At 53.6% G+C, this 27,497-nt stretch overlaps 1 protein-coding gene across 1 annotated transcript in view; it reads left to right on the top strand.

Annotated features, from left to right (window-relative positions):
- The first annotated feature begins 213 nt into the window (after positions 1 to 213).
- LOC125283045 (uncharacterized protein KIAA1671-like) overlaps positions 214 to 27,497 on the top strand; it is a 38,174-nt gene continuing 10,890 nt past the window's right edge. Inside the window, 4 exon segments of the mRNA XM_048221640.2 lie at positions 214 to 279; positions 22,187 to 23,051; positions 23,053 to 23,786; positions 25,671 to 25,758. Of these exon segments, the coding sequence (XP_048077597.2) occupies positions 22,242 to 23,051; positions 23,053 to 23,786; positions 25,671 to 25,758 (1,632 nt within the window). The 5' untranslated portion in view covers positions 214 to 279; positions 22,187 to 22,241.

Below are 27,497 nucleotides of genomic sequence, written 5' to 3'. Positions count from 1 at the left end.
GGGAAGAGTGTCCCCGCCGCGCTCGCGACCTCTGACCCGCGAGATAGTCCCCAGGCCTAGGAGCCTGCGGGTCCTGGCCGCTCCGGCCTGCGGTGCTCTGCCCCGGGCCCTTCCGCGCAGGCTCTGCCGGCAGCGGTTCCCATGGCGACGGGGGTTGCTTCCCCGCTTGAGGCCCCGCCCCTAGCACGCTACGCTGCGCGGGGTCGCTGAGGCGCGGGCTGGTGCCACGGGCTGCGGGAAGGTGGCGGCGCGGCGCGGGCAGGCGGCGGCTGCTGCAGGGTAGGTTGTGCGGCGGCCGCCGGCTGTTGGGGGCGGGGAGGGTGTCTGCCCCCAGTGCCCCGCCGGCGAAGGGGCTGGGGAGGCGGTGGTGGGCGACGGCCGCCAAGTTTCTGCTCGGCTGAGGCCCCGGGAGAAAAGTTGGCAAAGTTGGCCGGGGAAGAGGTGGGGATCTGGTGGATCTCCCCCCGGCTCTGGGTCTGCGTGGAGGGGGGATCCCGATTTGCGAGCCTAGGGATCTGTCTCCCGAGACTTGGGAGTGGATCCCGCGGGAAGATCTCTTACAGGGCAACCAGTGGATCCTGCACCACCAGGCTGAAGACTTGGGAGTCGATCCCAGGAGTGGATTGGGCACCGGCGGCCTGAGGTTCCACTCGATCTCCAGCCTGGGGGTGGCGGGAGTCGTTGATTGGAGACTGGGAGCTAGTTGATCCCCACTCCCCACCCCAACCCCCCCCCCCCCACGCTTGTCCGAGCCTTGGCAGTGGATTCCGAGAGGAGATCTGGTGGCTTGGAGTTGGGGGATCGCTGAAGATCGGGTACCCAGCCTGGAGCGGCTAGGATCTGGACGTCCGTGCGGGTTGGAGGCCCGGAGGTGGACACCGGGAAGCGGGGGTGCCCGGCGAGGCCGAGCCCGGGGTGAGAGGATCCTTTGGGCAGCGGGGGTGGCGGAGAGAGCGGCGCAGGGCTCCGGACGCGCCCTCCCCGCTGGGCCTGCGCTCCCCTCCGCGCGCCTTCCGGGGGCTGAGGCGCCCTGATGGGATTAAGGCTCGGTACCCCTGCTCCCGGGCAGGCTCGGATGGCCCTCATCCCGCTGGCGGCGCCGCTCCGGGCCACAGGCGGGGCCCTCAGGAGGGGAAGTAGCCCCCTAACCCCCACCCGCGCCCCGACCTTTCCACACCCTCCTGGCACGCACTGGCTTCGGAGCCGGGGCGCCGCGCCCTGAAACCCTGCTCCCGTCCTGTAGCGGGGTGTGTGACCTCCGGGCGCCGCCTTAGGTGGCCTGGGCTTCCTGCCGGCGGGGACTGAACTTTCTCTAGCCGGGAGCAGCCATTACCTTCTGGAAGGGGAAGGGCTGTACCTGTGGCACAAAGAAATAGCTTTTTCTTTTGCAGCTTCTTTGTGACCTTGGGCAAAACACTTAACCTCTCTGAGCCCAGTGTCCCCTCTGGGCAAAATGGGGTGGGATTGGGGGTCAAAGTGCTTCGTCTTCTGAGTGGCCGGCAGGACTAATAGGTGTGATAGGTATGAAACAGGTAGGGGCTCTGTCAATAGTAGTGGGCCCTCGTTCTGTGGCCCTTTCTTTCCCAGGTCCCATCCCCGGCACTTCCCTTACAGGATCCCGGGAAAGCTCCTGGACAACCATGCGTTCACCTCTAGACACTGGCATCTCAGCCCTGGGACAGTTCCCAAGGGACGCTAGCCCTGGTCTTGGTGGTTGTAGGGGAATCTTTTTTAAAGGATTTATATGCTGGACAAGGGTGCCGTTACCTGAGAGGAGTGCAGGGATCCGCCACGGTGTCTGGGCGCCTGGGGGCGCGTGAGGGCGCTCCTTCGTCAACCAGTGTGCGTCTTGAGCACCTACTATGTCACAGACGCAGGGCCACGTAGCATCTGTCCTCCTGGCATCACATTCCAGCAATCCACTGAGGCAGCTCAGTGCTGATTCTTGCTGTTGGGGTTGCAACCCTCACCCCAGATTCTGGGGGTGGAGGACGCCCCCCTCACTTGGAGGTCGCGGGGGCTTTTATTCAAGGCTGACCTTGACAGGAGGATGGAATGGCCCACTGTCCGGCCCTGAGCCTATCTTCCTTCACAGCATCTCCAGAGTACATCTTTGACCAATTCAGAAAAAGAACCCCTGCGAAATATTTTAAACGTGCTTCATGCATGCATACATGCATACGTGCAATAACTGTTTCAAGCCATTGTGTCAAGGAGGAGGCCAGCAGTCACGACGGTGAGGGGTAAAGCCTGGTGAAAGGAGGCAGTTGTCTAGAGGGGAGAGTTCTGATAATGGGCAGAGGGGGTGATGCCTCCCTTCTGGCAGGGGGAGGGTTGGGGGTCAGGGGGTTTAGTTTTTTGGAGAGCTTGCCAGGGGGAAGAGGATGGTGTGATGGGCCAGGAAAAGGGAACAGAGCGGCCTGAACGCAGGAGGGAGCATGGGGCGTTGGCAGGAGATGCTGGCCGGGGCCAGGTCAACCATTTGTAGGGGTTTGGACTTTATTCCAGGGCTGTGGGGTGCTGTGGAAGTTTCTCTGTGGGAGAGGGTCAGATGTGTGTTTTGGGAAACTTGTCTTGCTCTTAGGAGGAGGCTCAGAAGCCAGTAAGAAGCTGCTAGAAAAATCCAGATGAGTGGTGGTGTTTGTCCAAACTTGAGAGGCACATAGTTGAAGACCCCTTCTTGGAGGCGGAGCAGTGTCTTGGGAGGAGGAACCCCCTGGGGGCAGTGGCCTGAAGATCTCACCAGGATTCCATCCAATTCAGCAGACCTTGCTGAGCGCCCCTGCGCTGCCTGCCCAGGGATGGTCATAAACATCCACATCCTTGGGACTTCACGCTTGTATTTTCCACCTTCCCGTGGGAGGGAGCGGGGCTCGTTATTCCCATTTCACAGATGCAGGACTGCGTAATGTGGCAAGGTCTTTGCCAGTCACCGTGGCGGAGCAGGGATTTGAACTTGCTTCCAACTTGCAGCTTGTGGATGTTTGGAATCTGTGAGGTGGAGTAGAGAAGCCCCAGGGTGGTGAGGCTGAATCAGCTTGCAGCAGGGTAAACCCAGGCAGGCTTCCAGGAGGAGACAGGGATAGAAAGGAGGGAGTCCGGGGTGGGGCTGGGGTTACTGGGGGCATACCCTGGCCGTGCCTCTCCTGGCTGTGGTCGTGGGCATCGTACTCGTTTTGAGACTCAACTTCCTCATCTGTAAAATGGGCTCATGATAGGCTCTTCCCCTCACTCACAGGGTTGTTACGTGAGTTCAGGGAAGCAGTACATAGAAGTGCCAGGCACAGTGTGTGCACTGGTCCGCACTCATTAAGTCATGGATATAATTATCATTTTGGCTTGTCATCAGATGTGTTTCAGGCAGGGAGAGCCTCTCCCAACCTGGTGGGGGGGGGTGTAGGGGGTGGGGCAGCCAAAGGTGACACTTGAGCTGAGTCTTGAAGGATGAGTGGAGGCAAGGGAAGGACATTCCAGGCAGAAGGAGCAGCCCAGGCAAAGCATAGCTCAACTGGAGAATTGCGTGCTAATTGGTAAGCCCAGAGCAGAGAGCGTGCTGAATGAGTGAAAGACTATCGGGAGTAGAAATTCTCTTTACACCCTCTACCACTCCCTAAGTACCCAAGCAGGAAGGTTTTGCCAGGTATGGGATATAAAAAAGGGCAGGAAGGGGGCGCCTGGGTGGCTCAGTCGGTTCAGCATCTGCCCTCAGCTCAGGTCATGATCCTGGGTCCTGGGATTAAGCCCCGCATTGGCTCCCTGCTCAGTAGGGAGTCTGCTTCTCCTGCTCCCTCTGCCCCTCCCCCCTAATCGTGCTCTCTCTCTCCTCTCTCAAATGAATAAATTTAAAAAAAAAAAGAAAAAAAGAAAAGAGGGCAGGAAGATCCCTATCTAGGAGTTCAGTATTCCTTACCCCACTCACCGAGGCAGATAGGACTGTGACCCCAGAGAAGCCGCTTCCCTTGTAAAACCTGTTTCTTCCTCTGTAAAATGGGACAGTTGGAGGGAATATAAGTAAAGCCCAGAGCACATCAGAACACCCGCTGTTCACCGAAGCCCTCATCTGTGCCAGGCTCTGGGCTAAACTCTTTGTTCTTTTTTTTTTTTTTTAATTTTTCATAACAAACCCAGGCGATGCCTGTTTGGGGACAGTTGGTTTTGCAGTTTATGAAGCTGAGGCTCCGGGAGTCCTATCCACTCCCGCTTTCAAACTCCTGTCATTTAAAAGGACGCCAACACACTGATTCAGTTGAGGGACACACGTAAACACACCCACATTTTCCCCCGTCAATGTGATGAATATTTTATTGAGCGTTGTATGTGGGCAATTCAAAAGAGCCTCTGCCCTCAGGAATCCACTCCTCAGGAATTTGCTCAATCAGGAGGGAGGAAAAAGTGGAGGAAAAAGTGGCGGGGAGGCCAAGGGAGACACGTATGCAAATGATCACGGATTGACTTCTGCGTCTGCTTTGTATCACGGCTCTGTCAGTTCATTGCTCATTAGATGATCTTTGAAGTCTGCTACAGCCTTGTCTCTATTAAGAATATAAATATGTCCCCAAAGCGTGATCTTGGGACATTTACATCACTCAGGCAGAAGTGATGTACGTAGGTATGCTGTATGTATATTTCTATTGTGAAAGTAATATGTAACACACCAGTACGCCAAAGATGGCAAAATGATATTATTTTAAGTGACAAGTGAGTTCCCCGTGCCAGTCCTTGTCACATTCTGCTAATTATCTAAGTTATTTTTACGTTCGCTCCGGAGCCACATGGAAGGAATCGAATCTTGGTTTTGCCACTTATCTGCTGTGTGACCCTAGGCAGGTGATGTAACCTCTCTGAGCCCCAGCGTCCTCGTTAGTGACCAGGGCTAAATTGCGAGTCTTCCTTCTGAGGGTTTTTGTGCAGAATAATGGAGAAGGGCCTGGCACGTGGTCAGTGCTCAGTATGCCTTGATTGTTACTGTACTTGTTACGTGTTGTAGTGGAGTCATTACCCTTGCCCTCCTCCGCCTCTAGACTTTATGCTCCGAGAAGGCAGAGACCCTATCTGTCTTGTTTGCTCTGCAGACAGTGGTGGAAGAAACAATGAATCCGTACGTGTAGACATACTCTTTTAACAACAGTGATGATAAAACAAAGAATTTCACACATAAATTAAAAATAGATTTGGATCCTTTCCCATTTCAGAATGTGTTGACTGACTACTCTTTAAAAAGCTGAATAATACCCCAACCCCTGAAGGCGCTGTTGGTTACCGGATGGATCCCCTGAGGATGGGCGTTGAGTGGCTTGGTTTTTGCTGTGACGCCCAGGGGTGTCATAGACGTCGCCATTCTGTGTGTTTGCACGCTTCCTGCCCACCGATGAGATGGCAGATTCCAGGGTGTGGAGCTGTTGGAGTAAAGGGGCTTTGGGGTGTGGATCTTGCCTGCCCCATTTCTCTCCTGAGCTGTTGGACGTTTCACATTCCTCCTGAGGCTGAGGGGGAGCGAGCCGGTTGGTGCATTTCAGGGGGAGGGAACGGTGGATGGCTCCGTCTTACTGGTGGTCACGGGGTAGCATTTGGGGTGACTGTAGGGAGGGTGATCGTTCCTGCAGGCAGCACATTTCACAGCCCTTGGGTTTGAATCCAGCCTGCTGGGGCCGTGTCCTGGAAGAGACTTGCCCATTGTACACACAAGTCCACCTGCTTCCCCCTAGAGATAGGTGGCTGTGTATTAGTCCCGTTTTCCTGTGATGGTACTGGGTAATGAGCATCTCCCAAGTTCCTTCCAAGTTCTCGACTTTAATAGTGAACCATTTGTTTCATGCTCTCGGGTCAGCAGATGACTCCGCTGAACTTGGCTGGGTTTTGGGGGGCAGGCTGGACATCAGGCTTTGAATTGGGTGCGTGTCTGCCCCACGTATCTTCATCTTGATAACCAGGCCGATGGGCAGCGGCTTTTCTCTGGATGGCAGACGCTCGGGAGTTCAGTGGGAACCCGTGGTGCATCAGAAAGTCTCTTCTAGGAACTCGGGCGGTGTTCCTTCTGCTCTCTGTTGGTCCAAGCAAGTCACACGGCCGAGCCCAACGTCAGGCACAAAGACATGTACTCCCCCGGCGGCGACTGAGAGGGAGGGAGTACATGTTTCCCGAGCAGTGACACAGCCTGTCACAATCAGGTTTTGGAGGGGGCAGGACGGAGTCCGGGTGGAGGGTCCGCCCGGAGAGGGCGTTGAGCCTCGTGGGGCCTGATTTGTGTGGGACACATCAGAGCAGGGCTCTCTCTGCAGGAGGAGACCTGGTTAGAGTCGATGACCCCAAAGAGGCGGTGCACGTGGGTGAGCCTTAGTTTCCCCATCTGGAAAATGGGCATAATGTGCCCTCTCCGGCTGAGCTGCTGTGAAACTTAAGCACGACGTTGCGGAAGCAGGTATTTCGGTCTGTGATGGGAGGTGTGAAGGTGAGGCACCATTGTCTTGACTTCTTTTAAAGATTTATTTATTTATTTGAGAGAGGGAGAGCGCGCACACAGGGGGAAGGGCAGAGGGAAAGGGAAAGAGAGTCTCAAGCAGGCTCAGACACGCGGCTCGATCCCACGACCCTGAACTGAAATCAAGAGTCGGAGAGTTAACCCGCTGTCCCACCCAGGCGCCCCTTGATTGATTTTTGCTTTGGATTCGGTTTACAGTTCCTCAGACTGTGGTACCTGCAGCCAGTGGGGCGGGAGGCTCTGGAGGGGTCCCATTTCCAGTCAGATCCCAGCTCTGGCCTTATGGGTCACATGACCCTCCACCAGTATCCTGACCTCTCTGAGCCTCAGTTTTCCCATCTGTAAAGTGGGTGTAGGGTCCAAGCTTGTGACCGTTAGCAGGAAGGGCTGTGCGACACTTGGCACAAGTGGCCACTCTGCCGCTGGTGCCTGTGAGCGTGGAGCTGATGTGGTCCAGACTGGGGTGGAACGTGGAATTCTGCAGAATGGGATATTCCCAGTACCCTTGGGAATATTGTGGGGAATCTGCATTCAGACTGCCTGGGTTCAAACCCCAGCGCCACCACTCTCCAGCTGTGTGAATTAGGGCCTGGGAGTTAACCCCTTTGCGCCTTAGTTTCCTCGTCTGTAAAATGGGAGTAATACTAGCGTCTGCCTCATTCGCTGGGGAAATACATGGCGCGTGCTAATGAATGTACGTGCGTCGGCATTATCTGCATTATTATCTCGTGTTATTCTTAGTCCACAAAGGCCCAGGGGCGTTGCTTCTGGTCCTGGGAACCCGCAGGGCCTTGGGGCAAGGGGTGAGGAAAGGGATGTTTCTGGGACCTCTGCCCCCTTTGCTGCAGTTGGAGGGCTGTCTGCTAATGGGTCCCTTCTGCTGGGTGTCAGGGGTGGGTTTCTGAAGGAAATTGGGTGGGGTAGGTAGAGGTTCTGGGGTGCCCCACACATGGGATTCCTTTGTGACCCCACGCAGGTTGCTTCATCTCTCTGAGCGTTTCCTCATCTGTAAGGTGAGTCTCAGAAGGGCCAAGGTGTCACTGGAGGCACGAAAGGCTAGTCTTTGACCTGTGTGAACCTGGTAGCTTTCAGCCCGGGCCTCTGTGCCTTCGGATGTTTGGGGTTGGGGCACCCAGGCGACTCAGTTGGTTAAGCGTCTCTTGGTTTTGGCTCAGGGCACGATCTCAGGGTTGTGAGATAGAGCCTCACATCGGGCTCCATGCTCAGTGGGAGCCTGCTTGGGATTCTCTCCCTCTCCTTCTCCCCCTGCCCTTCCCCCTGCTTGTGCATGCTCTCCCCCCCTCCGCAAAAAAATAAAATCTTTTTTTAAAAAAAGACGTTTGGGGTTGATGACTGTAGGCTGCCTTTCTTCTCCTTGCTGAGACTTGGCTTTTGACAACAGTGCTGTTATTTAGAGTAAAATAAAACCAAGAAGTAGAGAACATTCATTCTCTCCTAGGCATGTGCTCATCTGTGTTTCCTTTGATTCTCATGGCCCCATTTTACAGAAGAGAAAACTGAGGCTCAAAGAGGGAGTCGCATGCCCAGGGTCCCTCCTGGGAAGGATGAATGCAGGTCCAGGGAGCCTGACTGTAGCCCCTGGGTCCTGACCCCCCACCCCCCGCCACCTCCCCGGTGGTAAAGCAGGACAGAGCTGGACAGTCGCAGCATTCTGTCCTCTCTCCATCACGTCTTTGCTGTGTGACTTTGGACAAGTGACTTGGCCTCTCTGAGTCTCAGTCCTCCTCTGCAGAAAGAAAATGCTAAGATTTTCCCCGTGAGGTCCTTGTGGGACTGGGTAAGAAAACCATAGAAAGCTTCCTGCACGTAGTAGGCCCTGGAAAGACGGGAACCCTTCCTCCCAAAAAAGATCACCTTAGGGTCTTTAAAACAAATGTGTGTAAGACACGCCAAGGACTTGCTTTATAAATCACGATACAAATCTCTCTTGCTGGTGGTAGCAGCAGAAATAGTAACAGGAGCTATAATCAGAAATAGCAGTTAGCTTGGATTGACTGCTTCCTATATTCCAGCTCCTCGGACGGACACGTGGGTCGGTGCAGTATTTTATCTCATCCTTTACGGAATCCCTTCTTCGGCCTATGAAGACAGGTGTTAGTGTCGTTCCCATTTTACGGATGAGGAAGCTGAGCCTCTGAGAGGCGGGGCGCCTGCACCCCCCACCCCATTGGCAGCTAGTGGCAGGCAGGACGCACCGGAGCCCCTTCGTGTGTGAATGTCGTCGTTGTCGGTGGTGTCCAGCTGTATTTTCAAAGGCTCCGGGTCAGGCTGCCGACTGTTCATAGTTCTTTTCTTTTTGTTTTGTGTCCTCAGTGACTAAAGCTCTTTCTGGGACTGGCCTGTTTACCTGGGGGGGGGGGGGTGAGACACTGCTGGGGGAAAGAAACTCAGGGTGTGTGGGGCCTCCCAGCAGAAGGAGATGCCAGTGGGCACGTTGGGGACACTGAGGTCACTGTGTGAAGTGGCACTGACCGACCTGCCCGGACATGAAGGCTGGGCCTCAGTGGGCGCTGTGCCCCGCGGAGCGCTGCCGGGGGCCCTGGGCCCTGGGCCGGCCGTCACTGGTGGGGGAACTCCCAGGGCCCTTTGGCCTGGGAAGCTGCCCACGATCGTTTCTTTCATTTTAGGCCCCAGCCCTGGAAACTCCTGCCTTTGTTTCTGGAACTGATTACCTGCACGCCAGGGACTGTACTTGGCATGTGAAGGGATCCTAGGTCATGGGAGAGAACACAGAGTGTAGTAGAGTGAGTTCTGAGCCAGAAGTCAGGACTCTGGGTTCTCATGCCAGCTACTCTGCTGTGTGTCCTTGGGTGAGCCCCTTTCTCTCTCTGGGCCTCTTTCACTGGGGAAGGGGAACTGGATGGGTAGCTCCCAGAGTCTCTTACTCACTCAGCTTGAGGTAGAAGTGGCAGAGTCTGGATTTGAACTCAGGCCTGTCTCCTGCAAACCCAGATTCCCTATAATAACGCTCAAGGCAGCCCGATGCCTTCCCATCTTCCGCTGACCCTGTGGGAAATACCATCCCTCCCCTGAGAATTTCAGTGCAGTGCTCCCTTTTCTCCCCTGGGACTGTTGATCTTTTCCATCTTTGTTATTTATTAAGCGCCCACTGTATACCAGGGCCTGTGCTGGGTCCCTGCCCTCTCAGGGGAGAGAGGAGAGGAGGTGGAGAGAGGTGTGCTCAGGGCTGTGATGGGGAGCGGGGGGCCCCGGGGGCACGGTTCTCCTGGTCGCCCTTCTGTCAGCTTTGCAGCCAAACCGTTTCCCGTGATGCACTTGGGATTTGGATGCGAGGGGAAGTGTTGGCAACTAGCAGACCGCCTTCTTCTCGGAGAGGCGGCAGGTGCCCGGTAACTGTCGGCACTAACCCTGGAAAGGCCATCAAGCCTCCCAGGATCGCCTTTGTCCACAGGCCTTAATCACGGCCCCTCTGCTTTTCCTTCTTTCGGTTCATTAAAAATGGGAGTTTTGTTGGAAAGGGGGGGCAGGAAAAAGCTTTGGAGGAATTTTTGGAATGCCCAGCGTGCTGGCTGACCCAGCAGCACAAGTGTGAGCCATCTGCCCTGGCTTTAGTCGGGGTCGGCTGGGCTTCCGCGGGGGCTCCGTGGGTGTCACCCAGTTCCTGTTCTGAGGCCTGAGTCACCCCCGAAAGGTGGCTCTTCCGTGGATGGCAGCAGCAGCCTGAAGGCACTGCCCGGGTTTGGAGCCATGCGGCTCTGGCTGTTGGGTCCCCAGCCACGGGCGTGACTTCCCTTCTCTGCCTCAGTGTTCACACCTGTGGAATGGGGATGCCGATGCCTGCCTCCCAGCTTGGCGGGGAGCTCTCAGCGAGGTCACACGGGTGAATGTGGGGTGAAAGGCGAGTCGCCTCCGTGCTGTCCCGTTGGGGGGGTGGGTGGCGCTGTTAGGTGAGGCCCCCACCATGTGCATGCCTCTCTCCGGAGTACTGCGGGGTTCTCGTACCTTCGTAGTTACACTTGGTGGGTCCTTCTGCCTTATTCGGCTGCCCACGCCTGGCACGTGGTGGCTTGAGATTACTGCTTGTTACGTGACTCTCATTTCATTTTCCAAATTAGTAATTTTTATCCTCGCTTTGTCCTTATTATAACACACATTATATATGTTTATATTATAATACATTATTTTCACTGTGGAACATTTAGGAATACAGGTAACCCAGAAGGAGGAGATAAAACTGTTGTAACCCCACTTGTAAAGATAACCAGTGGTACTATTCTGAAGTAGGATTTCTAGGCTAGGCAGTCACACCGTGCGTCCGAACCGATGATTGAAAGCTGTCAGCACCATGTCTTGGGGTTCAGAATATTGGCTTTATTTTCAGCTGGCTTGGTTCAAATCCTGGCTCTGGGACCTCCTAGCTGTGTGACCTTAGGCAGGCCACGTCCCCTCTCCGAGCCTCCGTTTCTCCTCTGTAAAGGGAGGCTGCGTGAGGATTCGGTGAGTTAATGTATGTGAAGGGATTAGAGGTGCCTGGCACACAGCAAGTGTGTGACTTCTCTAGCAATCATTTTATATGTATGTGTGTTTTTTCCTGGGGTTGAGCGGTGAGCCCCTTTCTAGGAATGTTGCAGCGTACAGCTGGTGGATTTGGACATTAGGCTGCGGGGACCCGCGGACCACCTCCTCCGGGGAGTGCCCTGTTATGTTCCATTTCACGTCGGAGATGGGGGCTGCTCAGGATGGGGCTTGGGCCAGGTGTGTTCGCCCACACAAAGGATTCTAGATGCTCTTACAAGCCAGTCCTGATCCTTGTCGCTCAGGGATGTTTCCTGTCCCCACAGAGGCCTGGGTGTTGTCCAAGTTAAAGCAACTGGATGGTCCCTGGGGCTAGAAGTGGCCCCTGGAAGATGAGCTCACCAGGAACCCTTCCTCCTCCTCCCCTGGCTGCAGCTGTGGCTTCGGGATGGGCTCAGCACCCCTGGAACAAGAGGCAGGGTCAGCCCCTACCTCTAAGAAGGTCTGAAAACTAGGAAGTCACCTGGATGCCAGCGGGACCCGGAGGGCCAGAGAGAGGAAGGGGTTAACGGGGCCCGGTTCTCAGAGGTGAGTTTCGGTTGGTGATAGCCATGGAGGGAAGTGATGTCACCCCTGACTTGCTCTGGGACCGTGGGTAAGTTAGGCAACTTGATCGACCCTCAGTTTCCTTGTCTGTAAAATGGGGCTAGGAGGAGGTTCCCCCCCGCCCCAAAAGGCGGTTGTGCCACAGTCTGTGAAGGCTGCTGGCAGAGCCAGGCACACAGTCCGGGCCTCCTCCTGATGCTTGTCCTTTAGGTCGTTTGTAACAAAAAGTGCTGGGTACTTACTGTGATCGTCACCCTGAATCCTCGTAATAAACAGTAGTTGTAATTGCTAATAACGATTCCGCATTGCTTGGGAGTATTTTTTTTCTTTTTTACAATTTTATTTATTTATTTATTTGAGAGCGAGAAAGAGCATGAGCAGGGGAGGGACAGAGGGAGAAGGGAGAGAGAGAATCTCATGCAGACTCCACGCTGAGCAGGGAGCCTGATGCAGGGCTTGATCCCACGACCCTGAGATTGTGGCCTGGGCAGAAATCAAGAGTCGGAAGCTCGACCAACTGAGCCCCCCGGGGGCCCCTGGTTGAGAATATGTTTAACCAGAGCTCCACGCCTTTGGCCGTGTGATGGAACATCCCGTGCATAGGAAGTGGTCGATGACAGGCAGCCGTAGTGGTTCACTATGTTTATTTTCCTGGGGCCCCACGGGGCTGCTTGTACGCGAGGCAGACACCCCAACCCAACATCTGTGATTGGGAGCACCTGCCCCTGGGAGGGTTTCTTCTGGGGCTGATCCTAAAAGCCACTACTAGTTTGCATCGTCCCTTGTCCCCCTTTAGTGGTCCCCCAGGCCCCGTTCACCCACCTCAGCTGCTCTGGAGGATGGCTGCTGAATCCTGGGGGTACCCCTCTGGTTCTCCAGATCGGATATTGTACCCACAGCTTGGCACATCCCAAATGTCTCCCAAACTTGGGAATGAGTAATCTGGCTCTTCTTGTGGGATGTGGTACTGAATTCGCAGCCAGAAACTGTATTTCTTGGGGGGGGGGGGGTGGACCACAGAGGGGGAGTCTGGCTTGTAGGCAGTGTTGGGAGACAGCTGGCCTTGCGTGCTGCTGGCTTGAGCTGTGCCCTGGGCGTCTTCTTGACCTGGCTCTTTCACATGCCACTGTCTCCAGAGAGGATTCTTCGACAGTGTTTCCACGGGGAACGCGATCCTGGGGGATTTCAGCTTCCAGAGTATGTCTAGTGTGAGGCGTAGTTGTCGGGTAGGTGGCTGGACCAGGCCTGAAACCCGAGATGATGCTGGAGAGAGATGCTAAGCTCTAAGTGTAACTGTGGGGGTGGCTCTTCTTACAAAAACAATATCGAATTATTGTAGAGGGCAGTTCTTATTGCAGAAACAATCCAGATTCATCGTGGAACACAAGCAACACACACACACAACAAAACACCCCACGAAGATCAACCAAAATGTGAACCAAGATATATATTATGGTGCTTAACAATAACTAAGATAATAGGATTAATGTTTATTGAGCCCTTGCTAAATGCTTTCCATGCTTTATTTCATTTCACCCGTTCAGAAAACCACAGTCGTGAGAGATTTGAATTCAGGACCCTGAACTCATGAACACATGGTCAGAAGCACCCAAAGGACGTGGTCCTCCGTTGATTCTTCCATCTGCCCTCCCTCTACTTTTCCATTCCTTCTCCTCTCCATCCTTATATCTACCCACCTATTCTTTTCTGTCCACCGACCCATCTGTCCATCCATCCATCCTTCCATCCATCCTTCCACCTACCTATCTAACCATCCATCTGTCCATCCATCCATCCTTCCATCCTTCCTCCTACCTATCTAACCATCCGTCTGTCCATCCATCCATCCTTCCATCCTTCCTCCTACCTATCTAACCATCTATCTGTCCATCCATCCATCCATCCATCCATCCATCCATCCATCCTTCCATCCTTCCTCCTACCTATCTAATCATCCATCTGTCCATCCATCCTTCCATCCTTCCTCCTACCTATCTAATCATCCATCTGTCCATCCATCCTTCCATCCTTCCATCCTTCCTCCTACCTAACCATCCATCTGTCCATCCATCCATCCATCCATCCATCCATCCATCCATCCATCCATCCTTCCTCCTACCTATCTAACCATCCATCCATCCATCCATCCATCCATCCATCCATCCATCCATCCATCCATCCTTCCATCCTTCCTCCTACCTATCTAACCATCCATCTGTCCATCCATCCATCCGTCCATGTACCCACCCATTAATTTACCCACCCATCTGTCTGTCCATCAGTGTATATATCATGGATCCATATAACCATCCATCTACCCATTCATCCTTCTGTCCATTCACCCATCCATCCATGTACCCGTGTATGCACACATCCATTCACCCACCTATTTACTCCCCATCCATCCATCCATTCATCACTTTCTGCCCCCGTCAGGGCCCCCTGCAAATTTTATGGTCTTTCCTTTCCCTCTCCTCCACGAGACTGTCTGTGACCCACTGTGATCATGAGTGGGGTCGCCTTTGCTTCCCACTGCATTCCCAAGGTGAGGGGCATAGCCCAGTGTGGACTTTTAATGAGGGCCTTTAATGGAGATTTGCCTAAAGGACAGGTCCCCATGAGCTGAGTCCTGTGGTCATTAGAGCTTAAGCAGTAGGTTTACTTCACATTTGTGTTTAGTTTCTTGCTTTTTTTTTTTAAGTGTGGCAAAATGCATGCAGCATAAACTTACCATCTTAACTGTTTCTAAGTGTACAGTTCAGTGGCATTAAGTACACTCACACTGTTGTGCAACCAGCACTACCGTCTGTCTCTAGAACTTTCTCACCAACTCATACTGAAACTCCATCCCCATTAAACACTAACTCCCTGTTCCCTTCTACCCCCACGCCTGGCACCCACCATTCTACTTTCTGTCCCTATGAATTTGACTGCTCTGGGTGCCTCCAGTAAGTGGGGTCATGCAGTGTTTGTGTTTTGGGGACTGGCTTATTGCACTTTTCGTAGTGTCCTCAAGGCTCATCTGTGTTGTAGCACGCGTCAGAAAAGCTTTCCTTTTTAAGGTCGAATAATATTCCACCGTGTTGGCGACACCCCATTTTGTTTATTCATCTAACAGTAGACCTTTGGGTTGTTTCTACCTTCCGGCTGTTGTGGATAATGTTGCTCTGAGCACCGGTGTGCAAGTCTCTGTTCCACGCCCTGCTCTCAGGGGTGGGAATGCTGGGCCATATGGTAATTCTGTGTTCGGTTTTTGAGGGTCTGCGCTGTGTTTTCCACAGCCTCTGCACCATTTTATATTCCCACAGCGGTGCACACAGTTTCCAGTTTTTGCACATCCTCACCAGCACTGCTTGGGTTGGTTTTTTTTGTTTTTTGCTGTTTTATAATAGCCATCCTAACGGCTGTGAACTGTCCTTTACATCTGAACATCATAAAAAGTGGGCACTCTGGGGGCACCTGGGTGGCTCCGTATGAGCATCTGACTTTTAGTTTCGGCTCCAGTTACGATCTCAGGGTCGTGAGATGCAGCCCCGCATCGGGCTCAACGCTTAGCTTGGAGTCTGCTTATCTCAATCCCTCTGCTCCTCCCCCTGCCCTTCTTTCTCTCATAAATAAATAAAACCTTAAAGGAAAAAAAAAAAGCACACCTGAAGTCCTTTAAAAAAAAAAAAAAAAAGCAGTTATTCTAGTTAAGCCCGTGTGGACTTTGGAAGAAATCTGACAGGAAGGAGGGTGGGGTCAGCCTAACTCCAGCTGCCCACGAGCAGGTCCCTTCTCTGCTCCGGCTTTGGTCTTCCTCATCTGTAAGCTGGGGCTCACAGGAGGACCTGCTTCTGCAGTGGGACAGGATTTTTCCACCACTCGTGGTGTTCTGGGCTGGCTGGACACCGGAGGTCTATCTGGTCTGCCTGCTGACGTTTGCAACTTTTGTGGCACTTCAAATGGCATAGGAGTCCTGGGTTTTTTCAAATAAGGGTTAGCAGCTTAAACCTAGGGGTGGTTATTGCTGTGCTTGTGTTGGTAACACTGTAATGGACATCTTTTTGTAGGTGGCTTTCTCTTCCCTTGGATTCCTTCCGTGGGATGAAGTTTTTAGAAGCAAGGTTACTGGGGGCGTCTGGGTGGCTCAGTCGGTTGAGTGTCCAACTCTTGATTTTGGCTCAGGTCATGATCTCAGGGTCGTGGGATTGAGCCCCGTGCTCAGTGCGGTGTCTGCTTGTCCCTCTCCCTCCCCCACCTCCTGTCAAATAAATAAATAAATAAAATTTGGGGGGGGGAAGAAGCAGGGTTATTGAATCAAAAATAAATGCATGCTTTGGGGGGTGAGTATATTGGGGGAAAACACTTGATTTATAGTCAGCAGATTTCAACCCTAGCTCTGCCCCTCCTTAGCACGTGGTCTGGCTCATTTTCAAAACGGTGTTTTCCTCATCTCTAGAGTGGTGGTACTAATTTGAGAAGCACGGGGTTGTTGAGAGTATTAAATGGAGGAGGCAGAAGGTACACGGAGTCACGGAGTCTGCTGCCTGACTCTTGATGGAGTCTCAGAAATTACTAGTTGGGAGTGAATACTGCCAAATTGCTTTTATCACCGACATTGGCCCTGGGAGCAGATGAGCTATGGGTTTTCTCACAGCCATGCTTCATTGGATGCTATTATTTTCTTCTCTCAGGGATGCTCTCCTTTCAAATAATTTTTGCACACTGGCTTTACGTCCCTTCTGCTCTCAGACCCTGAGGACACAGCTATGAACTGGACCCAGGACTGCCCAGTCTAGTGGAATATGAAATAGGCGGTCACTGTGTGTGTGATCAGTGCTGGGCTAGGCAGGAACACCAAGACTTAGATACCACAGCCCAGAGGAGGCTCCTGAACCTGCCCACAGGGCATCAGGGAAGGCTTCCTGGAGGAGGTGGCATTTTGGAGCTTAGGACTGAGGGATGACTAGGAGTTAGTAGGCAGTGGCAGTGTAGAGGCATGGGGGTCGAGAAAGAGCATAGCGTGTCTTGTGACTGTCCAGGGGTTCATTGTGCTAAAGTAAGTACGTGAGTGCATGTGAGAGACAGACAGATGGACGGGGGAGATGAAGGGGATCTGGATCCTGCCGGGTCTCGGGGAAGGCGTTGGACGCGCGTGTGCAAGGCAGGGTGGCGTGATGGTGCTTGCTGTCAGAGCCGCCCTGCGGCGCAGCTAGACTGGATTGGAGGAAGGTCCCCAGAGACGGGGATGTCAGCGAGGAGGCGGGTTTGCCACGTCCCTTCCTCCTGAAGTTTTTCCCTGGCCACTCCCCCCTTTATTGTCACGTGTGCTCCCATCTTCTTGACTGCCAGCGCCATGGGGACAGGGGACCTTGCCACGTGTTGTGTTCACTGCCGTGTCCCCAGCGCCTGGCCCAGAGCCTGGTACATGGTAGGTGCTCCATAATTGTGTACTGGAGTGAATGAACGGATGAATGAACGACCGAACGAGCTCGGGCCGTCGCCATGGGGACGGAGAGGAGAGGATGCATTCACTCCAGTGCCGTCAGCCACCAGGCCCCTTCCATCTGGGGCCCTGTCCTCCTGGGGGGACGCGGGCATGTACTCGGCACCTCGCAGGGTGCACCATGTGCGGTGGATTTGCAGACTTGGGGAGGCCGGGTCACATTCCGGAAGACACCGGAAGGCGTGAGGACTGGCTCGCAGCCCTCGGCAGATGGTGGCATTCCCAGCAAGCGGCACCCAGAGACGGCCGAGTGAATGACTGGTGAGCTCCCAGCTCGGATTTAAGGGTGTAATTATGAAAGATCTGCAGCAGCTGTTGGAACGAATCAACGCCTGTGAATCTGAGAGAAAAGCTGCCAAGCTGTTTGGTTTTGAATGGAGGTGCTTCTCTTGCCTTCTCCCTGTGTGGTTCTGTCGGGAGGAGGAGGCTGGGAGCCACAGGGCTGCACCCCTCCCCCCTGCCCAGGAGCGAGCACAGAGCCTGGTTTGCAGCAGAGTCAGAAGGAGGGATGGACGGATGGATGCTCTGGAATGATCTCCCGCCGAATTTCAGCACCTGTGAGCCTTAGTGCCTCAGTTCCCAGGAAAATGGGCTATTTTGAATAAAATTGCAGGAAATGGGCATTTCAGATTTTGCAGATCCACTAGGGGAGATCCAGCCTATAGATGGGGCAGGGTCAGCGGCGGGGACATACCCTTTGCCGCCCCCATTACTTGAGGTCAGACTGGCATCCACTGCCCCCTGGGCCACGGTCCAGAGTCAGCCCTGCACCCTGTCTGCCCCACATGCACCCTCCTTGATGATTCATACAGATCCGACCAGAGGGGTGGCTCGCACTCCGCGCCCCTTCCTTCTTCAGGGGGCTCTTGTTTGCTTGGCTTTGGCCGTAGTGCTGATACATTTACAGAGAGCGAGCGAGGCCACACAAGGCTTAGCAGCTGGCCTGTGTGTGAGCGAGCTTCTGAAGTGTTCTGGAAGAGACCGACATGTCTTAAATTAAGCATGACATATGCGATGCATTTAAAGGAAGGTTTTAAAGCACACATTTCAATCAGTTTCCTTGCGTTTTTTACAACAGGTTAAGCAAACCCCTGAGAGGCCTGTGTTTTAGGTTTGGGAGAGACTTCAAAATGTTATTTTAGCTGTTTATTGCGGTGGTTCAAAAAAGAAAAAAAAAAAGTCTCTTTACCCCCCTTTGTTCACTGATGTATTAATTAATTCGTGGATTCATTGGTGCAGCCATATCTACATACCAGGTATTTGCCAGGCATTTTAATTAATTAATTTATTTATTTTATTTTTTGGGGGGTGCAAAATGGTAGGTTGTTAAAGCACAGGGACAGGACCCGTGGGCAGAAAGAGCTGCTGTCCTGGGGTTCTGAGGGGTGGTTGACTATATACTATGGGGTTGGGGGAGGTAAGGAAGGCGCCTTCCATTTTAAATGGAAACTCGAGAGGAAGCCCAGGATGTGAAGCACATTCCAGATAACAGAGCCCCTGTTCCGGTTAAGAGGGGGAACGGACCAAGAGTCTTCTTTCCCTCGTCTTTCCCCCTTTACTTCCCTGCGGGGTGGCTACTGAGCTGGGTTCAAGGATCCCAGAGTAGGGCAACACGTGTGCACCGTCGATCCGAATTTGCCAGTCAGGGTTTGCTCTGGATGACCGCCTTCCCTGGACAAGCTATGCAGAGACGCGTTCATTCCACGCTTGGGCAGAGGAGCGGGAGACAAGGCAGGACGGCCTGGGGTTCATGTGGTCCCAGCAGGTGTCTGACGGGGCCTGTCCGGCACAGTAGAGTGCCTCCCTGTGGTTCGGAGAAACGGGGAGGGGGGGTGCTCTTGGTGAGGTAGGCAGGTTGGGCTCCCGGCTGAGCTCTTCACAGCCCTTGGGTCCTGTTGTCCAGTAGCAACTGACCGATGGCCACCACCCAGCTTCCAGAGTCAGAGTAACCCCTCCAGCATCCTCGATCACTTTGTGTCGTGAAACTCGCGGTACCTGTCCTTATTCACTATCTTAGGAGACTGGGGAGCAGAAGAAGATCTCTTCATTCACCTATTTCTTCACTCCCCCAACCGTTATTCTATGTGCATATTCAACAATGATGATGTATTCAGAGCTATGATAGGCCAGGGCGCCGTGCTAGCTTCTGGGGACTCAGGGTGCACTCTGGGGCTTGCCATTGGATGGGAAAGACTGAAGGCTCACACAGCATTAAGTACAACCGTGTAGCTTGATGAGTCCTGCCGAGGATGTCTGGTGCTCCATGGACGTGTAAGATGAAGATTGTATCAGGGTGTGTGTGTGTGTGTGTGTGTGTGTGTGTGTGTGTGTGTGTGTTGGTAGGGGCAGAGATGTCAGAGCTGTGTTCTGAGGGCCAGGCCTGTGTCTGTCTGTGAGTGAGAAGGGAATACCGGAAAGCAGGCGCAGCACGTGCAAAGGCCCTGAGGCAGCGTTTCAGGACCTCCAGCAGATGCAGTGTTCAACTACTTCTGAGCCAGGAGACACAGCTCCCAAATTAGCCGGCCCTGGAGTCCTCTGGCGTCACCTTTCAGCCTAGGGAGTCTTCGGGATCACCATTCCCAGTTCTAAGCAGTGAATATTATTCCTGTGCTCCCACATTCCTCTCTATATACCATGGCGTTTATCACCCAGAGTTGTAATTGCCTCTGTGTGTGTGTGTGTGTTTCTTGCGCAAGGCTGTGAGTTCCCTGAATGCAGGGGATTTTTCTTGTTCATCTTTGTGCACCTAGTAGGTGCTCAGCAAACACGTAGTGGAGGAACAGGGGAGGTTTATATTGAGCACCCAGCGTGGACTCAGTCCTCGTTCTGCTACAATATTGAGAAGCCACAAGGAGTGTGCGTCTCACAAGCTGGAGACAGTGCCAGCGGATGCAGTTGGAGCTCAGAGCCTTTGTGCCATCTGTGCACAGACTTCCGGAACTCCGGAGCTGAGGCTGTGGTCCTGTGTCTCCCAGACCTGCTGAAACTCAGCCTCCCTTCCCCCACCCGCCTCTGCCAGGGGAGGGTGCAGCCAGCCCCGATCGCCATGAGACGTGACACGGTTGGCTTTGTCAGGCAGGCACACATCCCCAGCCGGGGCCTGCCGGCTCGGGTAAGTAGGGCTGGAGTGTCCTGGAGGTGGAGGGAACGTGAGGGTTCTGCCAAGGACTTCTCCATCTTTTGAATCCTGTTGTTGCCCTGTGTCTCCTGTCCAGGCTGTGTGTGTGTGTGTGTGTCCCAGAGCACGGTTTCCAAGAGGTCACGGGGACTGGCTCTAAAGGTGAACAGTCCTGATTTGGAGCAGGACCCGATCGATACGCCTTACAACTCTGCCGTTCTCCGATTCTCCGTATCTTTCCTTCTCTGCTGCCTCTAACCCTGTCTAGACAGCGTTCTCTGGTTTCGGGGAGAAGAAATCTGTCAGCACCATCGAGCGTGTAAGGAAGAGAAAATATCAAAATCTGTCTGCCTTTCTTTCCTGCAGGCTGCGGAGTGAGTCAGAGCCGGGGGCAGCAGAGCAGGGCCCCAGGAAGGGAAGCAGGAGGCTCGCGTGTAACTAAAATACCTTCTACTTTTAGTCCATCTAGATGGGGGCAGGCTGGGGGCAGCTTTTGCAGGGACAGAGAACACGGGCATGAAGGCTGGGGACAGGCTGGTGGCGGGGAATCAAGAACGGCGACTTGTCTGGCACCTTTTCAGACCAGAAAGGAATACAGTGTGGTGTTTAAGAAGGCCCAGCCCGGGGGCGCCTGGGTAGCGCAGTCGTTAAAGCGTCTGCCTTCGGCTCAGGGCGTGATCCCGGCGTTCCGGGATCGAGTCCCACATCGGGCTCCTCTGCTGGGAGCCTGCTTCTTCCTCTCTCACTCGCCTGCTCTGTTCCCTCTCTCGCTGGCTGTCTCTCTGTCACATAAATAAATAAAATCTTTAAAAAAAAAAAAAAAAAAAAAAAAAAAAAAAAAAAAAAGAAGGCCCAGCCCGGTTGAATGGGGTGAGGACATGTGGTCGAGTTTCAGCTGTGTGATGTCGGCAAGTCGGGTGACCTCTCTGGGCCCTTGCTTTTCATCCTCATAGTGATAGCGATGACCCCTGCTTCTCAGGGTTGTGCAAGGTTAATAAGAGAGAACAGAGCTCCTAGCTGGCTGAACGAGGGGATTACACCCGCTGCAGAATGCGGTCTGATGACCATCGTACCCACCTCGTAGGGCTATAAAGAGGATGTGGTTTATAAAACACGTGAAGCGCCTGGCTTAGTGTGAGGCCTCACTCCTGGTGAACCCTCACCGCTAGCTGATACTCTTCTCACGGAGGCTCCGAAGGCAGCCAGCACGGAATAGGTGTTCCGCAGAAAAGAACCCAAAGGCAAACCAAGAAAAACAGCAGGTGGAGTGGGAAAAAAAAATGGCTTTTTGTTCGAAGGCATCTGGAAGGGTGTGTGGGGGCAGGTGGAGATAAGGGACAGTCTAGTAGGGCTGGGGACCACTAACCAACTTCGTGACCTCAGGGACTTTGGTAGCTGTGTGAGCTGGGGTCGGTCCCCTCCGCTCTCTGTGCTTGGCGCTCAGCCCAGGGTTGTGAGGAGGGTCAGCGGGGATGCCTGATATGGGCAGGCTCTGAAATGGGGAATGACTCGGGGGTAACAGGAGTGAGGGGACGCAAGGATGCTCTCACCGGGGCTTTTGCTGGAATATGCGGAGTGCGTTTGCAGCCCCACCTGGTTCGAATCCCGACTTTGCCCCTTATTCTCTAAGTGACATCAGGCCAGTTCTTTGGCTTCTCTGAGCTGGTTTCCTTCTCTGTAGAGCAGAGTTGATGCCGTTTTACTGAAAGAGCTGGCCTTGAGATGAGCTGAGTAGGGAAGGTCCTAGAGAATGTTGCCACCCTTTCCCCACCCTTGGGGCCAGAACAAACTCCAAGACGGCCCTCTGGTCCACTCGCCTTGCCTGGAGTTCAGAGAGGTGGAGAGGCCCGCCCGGGCTTCCCCAGTGAGGTCAGTGGGGAGTGGTTGTCCGGCACCCAGGCCTCCGGCCTCCTGGGCCCATTCCCCCAAAACGCTCTGCATGGACTCAGACTCTGAGATTAAAATTGATTTTTTCCTCTCCTTTGCTTTTTCCTTTCAGTGGTTGCTTCCCTAGTTCGGATGTTCTTAATCCCCATGGATCCACAGCCGTAGCCATGGCGACGCGGGTCGAGGTCGGCTCCATCACTTCCCTGACAGGGGTGCCAGGCCTCGGCGAGATCTCCAAGGAGGAGACCCTGAAACGGACCTATTTCTGCCAGGCCGGGGACACCCCCGGGGCGCCCTCGACGCTGCTCTTGGAAGGAAAAAGCCCCCTTAGGAGCCCGGCCCGCTTACTCCCTCTGCCCAGACTTGCCCCCAAGCCCTTCTGCAGGGAGAAGGCCCCGGACGTGAAACCCCTTGTCGCATCCTTGGGGCCCGGCCCAACTAGCCCGTCCCCTCCCTGTGGGCGCTCCCAGGGCGTGGTGGCAAAGGACCTGAGCGAGAAGATGCCCGGGCTGGTGGGACAGGAGGCGGGGAGCAGGGAGAGCCTGAGGAGAAGCTCGTCTGTGCTTATCAAGGCCACCTTCCTGCGGCCCCGGTCCAACACCATGATTGTCCTTGAAACCACCAAAGCCGGCCCCACTCTGGGGAAGGGCATCAGTGAGGGGGCTCGGGAGGCCACCGCGGGTGTGTCTCAGGAGCCCACCTTGGGCTCCCGGCCCGAGGTGGCCGCCAAGGCTGCCCTGCCTGCCCGAAAGCCTGGGACCCTTCCCCGACCGGCCTCCCTGTCGCAGGACATCAGGCCAGCTGCCCCTCAAGAGGAGACGGGCCCAAATGAGACGCTGTCAAAGGCCAGGAGTGTGGAGGACACAGGGGACCCCTCTCTGGAGCCCAAGCCTCGCCTGAGGAGAAGGCCTGTGTTGGCCATTTTCATCGACTCCGTCCAGCCTCAGAAGCCAGGCCCTGGCGGGGAGGCCGCGGGGGGGGGGGGAAGCGCCCCCCACCCCGCCTGAGAAGACATGGGTGAGGAGGCCTCTGTCCATGGACCTCACGGCCCCGTTTGAGAGCAAAGAGGCCTTGCTGAAGAAGGTGGCTGATGAGGCCATTGCAGGCTCTGCGGCCCAGTGTCGGGGGCCTGAGACATCTGATCCGGAGCCCAAAGTGGACGCGGAGTGTTTGGTCAGAGCAAACCCTCGCCTTCGTGACCCAGACTCAGACTTCCTGGAGGTAGCCAAGAAGACCCGAGAACAGAAGGAGAAGGTGCTTTTCAAGCAGACGGAGCCGGGCGGCCTCAGAACTGCTGGGGGCTCAGCCAGGAATGACCAGCACCCTGGGGAAGAGAAAGCTAAGCCGCTCAGGGAGCCGGACAAGGCGCCCCCGTCCCCCTCGCCTGGACCTGGAAAAGACCAAGAATTTGCTGAGGTCAAGAGCAGAGCAGCTGACAGGGAAAGCCGGCTGGAGGGAGGATGGACCCCCAGGGGCAGCGTCAGGAAGTGGGTCAGCCTGTTTGGGGAGGAGAGCATCTTGGCCTTGGCAGCAAAATCCGAACCCCCACCAGCCACCCCTGAGCCCCCGTCAGCTGCCCCGGAGCCGGAGAAAGTGGGCGTGAGCGTCCAGGAGCGGATCAAAGGCTGGGCTGCCAAGAGCTCAGAGGCAAAGCCAGAGATCAGAAGGAAGACATTCCAGGCACGGCCGTTGTCGGCAGATCTGACCAAACTGTAAGTGGGAACGTTCCACGGGCTTCGCTCAGCCCTGAGCTGCCTCGTACCGCCTACCAGAGGCCCCTCGGGAAAGGGAACCGAACGCCAGTCTCCACGCTAGGCACCTTACAGCCCCCGTCTCGATTCACCCACAGCCCCAGAGAGGAGGTGGCCTTCGCTTCCATTTCTCAGATAAGGAGCTGAGAGGCAGAGAGGTAACGCAGCTCCTCCCTGGCCTCAGTGTGTCGGCAGCAACATTTCTTTGTCCCTTCTCTTTACACTTTGTAGTGGGAGGTATCATGCCCATTTCACAGATGCGGATAAGCGAGGTGAAGTACCGTGAGGGAGTCCGGAGCCCCATGTAACTCCTGGCTATGCTGGTCTTTCCAGAAGCCTGAGAACGTTACTGTACGGCCTGAGCCTCCCTGAGTGGCCCCCAAGTAAAATCAAATGGGTCAAGAGAGCTTAAGCAAGTTCCTTCCCCTTTTGAGCCTCGTTTCTTTGTCTTTAAAACGGAAACCTTCCTTGAAGGATTAAGGCGAAGACTCACAGATAACATCGTGGCTCCCAGTGACGTGATGAATCCTGTTAGTTGGTTTTCTAAGCTCAGCGGGGCTCTGATATCTCATGCTCTTTTGCCTTCCCACAAGTGGCTTCCCGGCTGCAGCAGGGAGATGCCACGGGGTGTGGCCACCAGCTCCTTAATGCCACTCATGCCACTGACATACCTTTCTCAGGTCGGAGCTTCCGGGGGCCACCTCTGGGCAGACTGCTGCCCTCCCAGGCCTGGGAACCAGGGCAGCCAGCTGGGCCAGGGTTAGACCAGTGGCTCTCAGAATTTAGAATCATGTGGAAGAAAATCCCGAGGCCTGGGGCAGCCCTTGCCCCCTCGAGTTGGTCTGGGGCGGGGCTTCTTTGTAAAAGCTTCCCAAGTGATTCTCATGTGCAGTCCGGCCCGAGTTAGGATAACAGAGAAGGAGGCGCCCGTGCCAGGGACCTCACACACCTTTTCCCATGTCCTCCCAGTGCCTCGGATTAGTCTCCTCTGACAGATGGGGAAACTGAGGCTTGAGGGTGGGAATAACTCATCATCATGCCTCTCAAGGAGGCAGACCTTGGAGTATTGTAGAGTGGGGACGAGGTGAAGTGGTTCATTTCTCTCCCCTCTGTTGTCTCTGCAGCCCCCAGCCCCAAATTCATCTTTAGGCATCCACTCCAGGGAGCTCTTCAGAGATGGGAGCATTCTAGCACCAGAATACCCTTTCTCTTCCCCTTGACAAGTGGAGAAACTGAGGCCCAGAGAGGGACAGTGCTCTTGGCCAGGGTTACCCAGAGAGGCAGCGACAGGCCCGTGCCCCCACACATTCCATGACGGCCTACCACCCCCGAGTCCCGTGGCAGGTCTGTGGTGGGGCTGCTGTTGTGCCTGGGGTTGCTAACAACAACCATTAATTATTCCTCCTGGGGCATCTCTACTCTTCCCTAAACGCCCTCACATAGCTATTAGGGCCTTGGGTAGCCTCTTATCTGCCCTACAAAAGACGATGGGGAGGTGTTAATTATCCCCATTTTATAGATGAAGAGACAGAGGTTCAGGTGAGATCACAAGCACAGCCCAAGCTCCCGCAGTGGGGAGGCAGTAGAGCTGGGACTAGCACCCAGGTCTCTTCACCCCAGCCTGAGCCTCCTGCTACCCCAACGATGCTGTCTTTAAGGTAGGCCGATCCCACCGGGCCCTTGGTTTGGCGACTGGAAGGGACACATCTTTTCTCAAAGCAAACCAGGTAGTGTTGCTTCGTTGATCTCAATGCTGATCTCACCCCTGGGTTCCATGGCTAGTTACAGGGTGTGGGCTGGAGGCAGAGTCTGGCCTCAAACAAGTAATGTGGATCTCTGTACCAGGTTTTCGAGTCCAGCGTCCAGCAATGAAGTCAAGTATGAGAAGTGTTCTGAGCTAAGTGGCGAGCTTCCCAAGGAACCCGGAGAGAAGGTAAGGAGCCCCCGTGTTTGCACATCTTGTTTTCTAGTGGGTAGCTTCACTTCCTGGAAAAAGAGCCCAGGAAAGAATCAGAAGCCTTTCGTGAAGAATGAAACTTTTTTTTTTTTCTTTAATGCCAGGATTTTTCAAGTCCCTTTTGGGTTTATGGTTCTGCACTCCTTAGTGTTAAATATTGTTTGCAAATGCAATTGCCAGGTTTTATTTTCTTTTTCTTATGCAAAGAGCAAGAGGGACCTGCTCTTTCTTATGGACAAATAATTAAGAAATTAAAATTTAGGTTAAAGACTGTTAACAGAAACTCCCTCAGTTTCCCTCGTTATGGTCCCTGTTCCCTTCCCTACCTTGGCTCGTCACCTAGCCGTAGCAGAAGGAGGGAAATTACCAGCAACTAAATTGCTTAAAAGTATTTTTGTTTAATCTATTTAATAAAGAAAAGCTCATAAAATAACTACTAGGTCTAACCCATTTGTGGTGGATGCCTCGTGCAGGGTTTTTGTTTTTTCAAAACAGCTTTTTTTTGAGGGATACTCGTTGTACAGGAAACTGCATTTTGAGTGTGTGTGGATGCGTTTTGACATATACGTGTGCACACCTGTGAAAATGTATCACCGTCAAGATACCACACATCGCCAGCTCCTGCAAGTTTCTTCTTTTGTAACCACTCCTGACCCCTCCTCCTACCCCCAGACAGCCACCAATCCGCTTTCTGTTCCTATAGATCAGTTTGCATTTTCTAGGTTTTTTTCTAGATTTTTCTATAAAGGCAACCAGCCTTTTTTTTCTCTTCTTTCACTCAGAATAATTATTTTGAGATGTGTCATACTGCATGCATGTGTGTATCAATAGCTTATTCCTTCTCGTAGCTGAGTAGCATTCCATTGTGTGGGTAGACCGTGATTTGTTATCTCTTTGCCCTGTTGATGGACATTTGGGTTGTTTCCTGTTTGGGGGCCATTGCATGTAAAAGAGCTCTGAACATCTGTGGGCAAGGCTTTGTAGGGACATCGGGGTTTTTTCTCTTGGGTAAATGCCTAGGAATGGCTGGGTGGTATGGTAGATGTCGGTGCCACTTTTTACAACACTTTTGCAAACTTTTAACACCAGAGCTTGGTGGCAAGAGCATTTGTGCCCCAGGAGCTGGATCTGAAGGGCAGTGCCCACCACTCCTGGGGGTGGGGGTCTGCCCTGCTTTTTATCCTTGGGTGTTCTGAATCACTTCCTTGAAAACGGTTGAGAGTGGGTCCGGTTGAAGTAAAGCCTCTTATATTCGCATTAAAATTGTATAGTGGTAACAACAAGGAAAGAAGGACCCTGTGAGGCAAGTGGGACAAAATTCTGGTTGTCATTGAATCTAGGGGAAGGGTTGGGGTGAATATATTATTTTCTCTCTAATTTTGTATGTGTGCGAAAACTTTCAAGAAATGAAAGTTAATAAAGGAACTCTTGGCTTGATTTCATATAATGAGATTTGATCTCTGTAAATCGATTTTCCTGTCGGTAATATTTTTATTATAGTGAGACACATATAAAATATACAATTTTTATTTTTTAAGAGCAATGAATATATTTTTAAATTTAAAAACAAGCTTTCTCTCTATGTATATACACACATATGTAAAAATACACACATACACACAATACTAAGAGAAGATTCTGGAACATTCTTCAAGGATACAGTCCTCCCCATTGATAACAGCTGTTATCCAGAAAGGGCACTGGTATTTGAATAT

This window comes from Ursus arctos, unplaced genomic scaffold (genome assembly GCF_023065955.2).
Source record: "Ursus arctos isolate Adak ecotype North America unplaced genomic scaffold, UrsArc2.0 scaffold_34, whole genome shotgun sequence".
Classification (NCBI taxonomy): Eukaryota; Metazoa; Chordata; class Mammalia; order Carnivora; family Ursidae; genus Ursus; species Ursus arctos.
Note: the sequence above shows the minus strand (reverse complement) of the source record. Positions and strands in the feature narration are given on the sequence as shown.